The 7,847-nt window shown below is 38.2% G+C and overlaps 1 protein-coding gene across 2 annotated transcripts in view; it reads right to left on the bottom strand.

Moving 5' to 3' along the window:
• Positions 1–7,847, bottom strand: part of Psmd14 (proteasome 26S subunit, non-ATPase 14) — a 90,638-nt gene that overhangs the window by 10,520 nt on the left and 72,271 nt on the right. For both annotated transcript variants that reach the window (XM_021186006.2, XM_029470729.1), the window contains exons 9-10: positions 5,703–5,777; positions 4,066–4,191 (exon numbers count right to left, since the gene is read on the bottom strand). In XM_021186006.2, the coding sequence (XP_021041665.1) occupies positions 4,066–4,191; positions 5,703–5,777 (201 nt within the window). The remainder of the gene's footprint in view (positions 1–4,065; positions 4,192–5,702; positions 5,778–7,847) is intronic.

Genomic DNA, 7,847 nt, shown 5'->3' with positions numbered 1-7,847 from the left:
AACTCACTTTGTAGACCAGGCTGGCCTCGAACTCAGAAATCCGCCTGCCTCTGCCTCCCAAGTGCTGGGATTAAAGGCGTGTGCCACCACGCCTGGCGCAAGAGGAGTTCTTAAGAGTTCAAAGACCAGCCTGGTCTACACAGGTGATTTCCAGGACATCTGGGCTCTATAAAGAGAAACTGTCTAATAAAAAAAGGAAGGGAGGGAGTTTGTGGTAGTATCTTCAAATTGCCAACATCCATCTCTTTTATAACGTAACTCTGATTTTCCTAAGACATCAATATATAGACTTTCGCCGGGCGGTGGTGGCGCACGCCTTTAATCCCAGCACTCGGGAGGCAGAGGCAGGTGGATTTCTGAGTTCGAGGTCAGCCTGGTCTACAAAGTGAGTTCCAGGACAGCCAGGGCTATACAGAGAAACCCTGTCTCAAAAAAACAAAACCAACCAACCAAACAAACAAACAAACAAATATATATAGACTTTCTTGCAGCCAGGGACTTGCTCATTTGGCCATGTTCTGCCAACAAAAGATAATCAGATTTGCTAGCTGGACTATTTACAAAGGCTCCTAAAAAGAATTCATCCCTTTGATTTTCCTTTCCTCCCAGTTATTTAAATATAAATATATAAATAGATGTGTATATGTAATGGCTATGGCTTAGCACCACTGTACTGCATCTTAAGATCACTTAAAAGATGTCTGTCAACACAATGAACATAGAGCAGAAAGATAATCACTCTCAAGTTCTAACTGGCCTTACAGCACACAGTTTCCTGTCTCCTATCCTGAAGATGACAGTATTACCAAAACAGTGTGATATACAACATATATTTAAAATAAAGATCACTTTCAAGGGACTGCAAAGTTGGCTCAGCCGTTAAAAGCTCAGTACTCTTCCAGAGGACTTGTTCAATTCCTCGCACCCACATGGCAGTTCACAACTTTCTGTAACTCTACTTACATCCTTTTCTTGCCTCCCTGGGCAACAGGGGAACACATGATAAACATACACACACACATACATACATACATACATACATACATACATACATATACACACACATACATACATGCATGCCTGTATACATACATGCTCATACACATAAAATACAACCTGTAAAATATTACAGATTACTCTCCCACCGACAGTATGTTTCATAAACTTTTAATATTGAAAGTTATGTCTACTTAATAGGTTTTTCTTTAATAAAGCTGAAACTTTCTCATGTTTAATACCTTTTTCCATAATTCTTTTGTCTTCCTGTTTTAAAAACTTTTTAACCACCTACATCATTCTTGACTAAACAGTTCTGAAAATTATCTTTTTATTCTCTTGAATTTCTGTGTGATTGCAAACAATCTATTACATTATATTCAAATAATGTTGATTTGGCCAGAAAATATTTATATCTTCTTTTGTTTTTCTTTCTAATTACATGAACACAAAAATTTTTACCTAATAAATATAATATAGAAAACCAAAAATATTTACCATTTATATAAAATATAAAAAGATCTCATTTTTCAGGTTATTAATTTAGTCAATACATCATGACAAGCTAGGTGTCAGGTCTCAAAATTTACAGTGCTATATGCCTTAAAAGGAAAAATTTTGTTTCTGTGTTATTCTTAAAATGATCTTTTGCAATACATTTTTGATCCATACATTCATTTACAAATATGTATGAAAGATGAGCAGTTTTCAAATCTAGCAGCAGCATTTTGGGCTGTAGAGATGGGGCGTGGAACATAGTGCTGCAGGTGTCACAGCTCAGTAATGAGAAAGACCAATGAGTAATAATCAAGCAGAACTCCTGTGTGGAATTCAGACTTGAGATTGAAAACTTGGAGCATAAGAATTTAATTATCCTCAAACTCCTTTTACTTTAAGACCTGACTGGCATCTAACAATAATTACCTTAGCTTAAAAAGCCAGCCAATTAAAAAAGAATGCCATGAAGAACTGTGGTAGCATGGGCCTTTCCTTGTATATTTTAAGTGTTACTATAAAAACTTCAACGTATTTCTTTCAATCATAGAGGGAATTACATTCCCAAATCTGGACTCTTCATATCACAGCTTACACACTATTTTCATTTTTAACCAAACCTTACAAGATTTTTAGTACTACAGAGATTTTTAAAACTGTAATATAAGAAAAAAAAAACTTCTATGGATGGGCAGCAGTAACCATAAATAGGTTATTTTCTGGCAGAAGGAAATATAAATTTACTTAAATGTAGTGTTACAGAGAAATAAAAAAAACATTCCAACAGTCTACTGAATAGCAACTTGCTATAGCTTTTTTTTTTAAAACAATAAAAGGTTAACTATTTTAAATGATAGGGCAGAAATATTACAATTCCAATAATTAGTCTTAACTACACCTCCTAAATCTTGAGTTTTAGACTTTACTATTAATTCTCAATATTTCAAATTGTTTAAAAGCTGTAGCTTTGAATTTTGGTATGTGGGTGTCTTTGGGTACAGATCACAGAACTGAAGAGCGAGCTTGGGAGGGAAACTGTAAGTGGGCGGGGAGAGGCAAGAGAGCATGTGACACAGAAGTGGAAGAGGGGACACAGGAAGGCACAAGTGGGGTGAGGGACAGAAGAGTAGCATGGACCAGACACTGCCAGTAGGCCTGTTAGTCTGAGTATCAATTAGGAAACAAAAACAATAATCAATATCTTCATTCCATCTTTTTCTGCCTACATTGAAAACGTTATTGCTATCAATAGTTTAATAGGAAGGAACTTCTCAATTTTCCTCTTTTCCTATCAATGCCTCCATTGCCACTGTCACTACACAACACAGCCACTCAGTGTAACTCCCATTCAAATCTCCTCTTACTGTTCCTAAAGTCAGGATCCAGGTGTATCGTGCCTCGGAGCAGAAATAGCTCTGTAACTATCTTCTACTCCTCCTCATTTGCACTCTAGCCACGTTTACCACTTCCTAAGCACATCCCAGGTCTTTTCTTTTTTCCCAGCCTCTCCTAACACCAGCTTCAAGACTCTAAAAGCCATGATTTTATATTTTTTACTCTTGAGTTTGGACTTTCTGGACTTCACATGTGAAGATTTGTCTTTATGTGTCTAGTTTATTCCATTTAACCATGTCTTCCAGGATCATCATGTTACAATGGAAGGATTTCTTTTTTCTTAAAGAAAAAACAGTATTGTGTTGTGAACACACACATACACACACAGAGACACAGAGACACAGAGACAGAGAGAAAAACCCTACACATCCACCTGTTGCTGGATACTCATGGATTCTGCTTTGGCAATTATGAATATTGGTCAGCAACTGGGCATCACAGCAAGCTCTTTACATGGGCTGCAGATGCAACTCAGACCTTTACAGACTGAGCCAACTCTCCAGCCCAATAACCCACATATATTTGAGCATTATAAATATTTTTAGGAGATTGCAAAAATTATTTTTTTGATTAGACAAATTTTTACTGGCCCCATATAAAGCCATTGTCTCCCAAGTCACCACTCTTGTCCATGGCACTAGCTACAATGTACTATGCTATCTGTTTGTGTTCTTTTACAGAAAGTAAGCAATAGGGACTTTTATGTCTCACGTTTTAGCCTGTCCCAGTGTTTGGCACACAGAAGATTTTCAGTAAGTACTGATTAAATAAAAAAATGTAAAAGTGTATTAAATGTGCCACCACGGCCAGCCTAAGAACTATTTTGTTATATATCGGTATGTATAGTGATATGTGTATGTCATGAGAGCTGGAGCTACAGGCAGTTGTCAGCTGCCTTACATGGGTGCTGGGCACCACTCAGGTTCTCTCTTAAGAGGAGCAAGTGCTCTTAACTACTAGGACATCTCTTCAGCTCCCCAGTTGCCTATTTAAGAAAAACCCAATGGCCGTTGTGTACTTAGTTTCTATGGCTACAAAGGGACCAGACTGCCTATACATCAAGATTTATTATCAAACCTACAAAAGAGGCCTCTCTATTTTTAATTACTTATTTTGTATAACTATCCAGTACCTAATTATACACATTTCGACAATTGCGAAGAAACAAATGACTTTTACCTTATTATAATTCTTGGCTAATTCCAACATTTCTTTTACCACCGATTCATTGTGTTTACAGTGTTCACTGTAGTCCTGAAGTGTCAATCCTTCCATCCAACTCTTCTTATGCAAATTTAACAGCATCTAAAAATACAGGGAAAACATAGTTTTGTTGAGTTAAAAATATTTCTTTTCTCTGTCTTGTTAAAAAAAAAACCTTCATAAAAACTAATGAATTTAAATATAAATTTATTCATTCAAATAAGTACCAGCTGGAAATGTCCTAAATTTATACTAATATACCTGGTGCTCCAAATCCATGCCTTTGTCTCTCTCTGGTACCCACATCAGAGACAGATGCCTTTCCTAATACACTGACTAAAATCAATCATCTCATATTGTTTTAACAAAGATCTTTCTTCCCTTTCATGATAAGACACTACTTTTATAGTGTCTATGGACATTTTTTCTTAACTTTATTCAGTTATATTTAAGATCACCAGGGTCTAGCTAGATTCTAAAATATTGAACCACAGCAGTTAAATAAACACACACACACACACACATAATGAATCAAAGGATGCATTGAACTCTCAAATTACACACAGGTTTGCTATTAAAAACTTAATACTCACTACTTACTGACAGGACCGAAAAAACAAAACTACAAAAAAACCTCACAGACATGTCTAGTTTTCAAACACATCAATTCATTGGGGCTGGGATATCAGTTAACAATATAAATAACCAGACAAGTACACATTCAAAAATTTAAAGAAGGGGTTTATGAACGCACACACACGTGTACTTGTGGGGGTGGGGGCGGTGTCACATTATGTTGCCCAGTTTGACTTCAAACTCACAAACTTCCTGATTTGGTTCAGCATCTCAAAGGCTATGACACCTCATCTGCCTTAGACATTTCCCATTTTCTCTTACTACATTGTTTGTTTTTTGGGTGGGCATATGTGCTACAGCATGCAGGTGAAGGTCAGAGAAAAACTTTAGGGAGTTAGTCCCAGCCTTCTGCCACATGGCTCCAACACACTCAACTCCTGCTCTCATGCACAGAAGGAAGAGGAGTTATCTGGACCTGCTGAACCCTCTACTCAACTGAGTTTGTATTCTGCTGTTGTTCTGTGTTTCTCTAAATGTCCCCTAGTAATTTCTCATGTGACTTACTTTTTCAAACTTTATCTATGTGTAAGCATGAGCATGAGTGTGGAGAGGCCAGCAGAGGGCATCAGCTCTCTGGAGCTAGAGTTACGAGCAGTTGTGAGCAGTCTGACATGGTTGCTGGGAACCAAACCAGGGTCCTCTTAGAGCAGCACCCATGAGCCATCTCTCCAGCCAAGAGTTTAACTTGATAAACTTTTCTTCAAAAGTCGTACTCTAGAATTTGCCTTCAATTAAGTACTACCACTGGAAGAAAGTTAATTTTTTCTTTTGATAATTGAAAACATTATGACATGTGAAAACAAAACAAACCTCACAGCGCAGGCTGTTCGATGCTATTGTTCCACCATTCCTGAGGCTCCAACAGCCTCTTCTGACCCCAAGGGCAACAGGCATGCAAGCAGTACAGAAATATACCCGGAGGCATAAAATACATCACAGACATAGAAGAAAAAGGAAAAGATTTTTCATACACCCACCTTCTGTTCCAGTTCATTTTTCCGGTAATTAATAGTGATGGAGTAATAATGTCTGTTTAATCCGTGAATTAATGCCTAAAAACAAATTTTAAAATGATAAATTAATGTTTCATTTAATCAAACTGTTGCTATATCTTATGCATGATACATCCACCTCTTATGTATGTATCTATGTATTATTTATTTAGCAAGGTTTCACTATGGAGCCCGATCTGTTTTAAAACTCACTAGGTACATTAGGCTGCCTCTGAACTCACAGAGATCCGCCCACCTCTGTCTCAGGGTCCTGAGATTGTTGTGTTGTGTGGCCACCATGCCCAGCTTTTCTGCCATGATCTTAAAGGGCATTTTGGGGCCAGTAAGAAGGATTCGTTGATAAAGGCCCTTGCTACCAAGCCTGAGATCCGACTTCAATCCCTTGGACCCACATGGTAGAAGAATAAAACTGACTCCTGCAAATCCCCTCCCAACAAAATAAATTAGTAAATGTTTAAATAAAACTAGAAGGGATCTTATTATAAATGAACATTGCTCTCAGCTGCAGGCTTGAGGATGAAGTTTAAAGCACTAGAGGTACTTCACACACTGAAAACTTTCCACAGCCATGAAGGTCACAGCAGTGAAGCCTGAGTCACTCTAACTACTCACAACTATTTTCGAATTATGGTGTTTAGAGGGCAATGTGCTTTTTCAGAAGAAAAATTTAAAACTCAAGAGTACGCAAAAATATAAAACAAGTCAACAGTACGCATGTTTCTTCATCCACATTAATCCGGGTTTCCCTGCTTGTTAATTCAGTGTTCACTAGTTGTGTCCAGGCAAGTCTCCAAACTAGCAATGAGGAAGGTGGATAGGTCCATGCCTATGCTCACTGTATTTGTCTGTCCTTTCTGGTCAGCTTCAGGAGTCTTCCTAAATTGCTGTTCACCTTAATTTTTACGACAAGACCTAGTCACAGAACTGACTGATTCAGCTCAGTGGCTGACCAATGAGCTGCTGGGACTATCTACCAGGGTAACACATACACACTGTCTGCCCTCACGTCTGTGCAGCAGACTCTCGTCAACTGAGCCCTGCCCAGACCCAGAAGCTTGGTCTTTTCCATTTCCATTTCACTGATGTTCTTCAGTGACAAGAAATCAAAATCTCACCTATCAGAATTTGTTTTCATTGGACACAAGATAGATAAATCACAACAAAAACTTAAGCAATTTAAGGGGGGGAGGGGAGGGACTACAGGGAACACCAAGGCTATTGTTCTGTGAAGGAATGTACAATAAAATAACTCCTAACTACACTCTGCTATATCCATATATGCATGTCCCAGCTATCCTAAGAGGCTTCAAGCTCTTGCAGTAGATGGGAGATAAACACAGAGACTCACAACACTGCAATGTGCAGAAAGTAGAGACTCTGGAGCACTTAACCTAAAAGATGTCTTCATCACACTCCACCCCTGAGGGGACAGATGACACCAAGGAAGCAATGTCTTCCAGACACAACAATCAACACATGTATGAACTCCAAGACTGTGGCAGCAATCACAAGGCCTGCAGTGGTCCAGGACAGCCAGGGTCCCAGTGCTGAGGGTGGGAAGTGTGCACCAGCTCCCATCCATACCAAGACTCTGCTCTCTCCAACTGACCACCACGTGCAAAAGTTAAAGTATTTCTCTCTAGTGGAGGCTCACAAACGACACATAAATAAGCACAGGCCTGGTACCCAGCAGCAGATAACCAATACTAACCTAATCCAATGGTATTTTTGCCTCAAACTGCTTTGTTTGAACACTCTTCTTTTTTTACTGGTCTTTTCCTTGTATATTATAGTTTTGTGTTTTTTGTGTGTAGTGCTTTTTCTTTTCTATGTTTTCATTGATCTGGTTTTTGTCTGTTTTCTTAAGAGGCTTGGAGTTAGGTGGATAGGGAGGTATGAATGGTCGAAAAGCAGATGGAGGAGGAGGAACAGTGGGCGGAACACACTGGAGGAGAAAAGAATTATTTTTAAGAAAAAAAGTGAAAGGAAAAGTGACTATGTTACATACTGCTTAAGTACCTAACACTAGCAACTTAAGTTCACAATGGTATTATGAGATTGATATATATATATATATATATATATATATATATATATATATATATATAT

The sequence above is a fragment of the Mus caroli genome, chromosome 2 (assembly GCF_900094665.2).
Source record: "Mus caroli chromosome 2, CAROLI_EIJ_v1.1, whole genome shotgun sequence".
NCBI classification, from domain to species: domain Eukaryota; kingdom Metazoa; phylum Chordata; class Mammalia; order Rodentia; family Muridae; genus Mus; species Mus caroli.
This window is presented reverse-complemented; position numbering and strand designations above follow the sequence as displayed.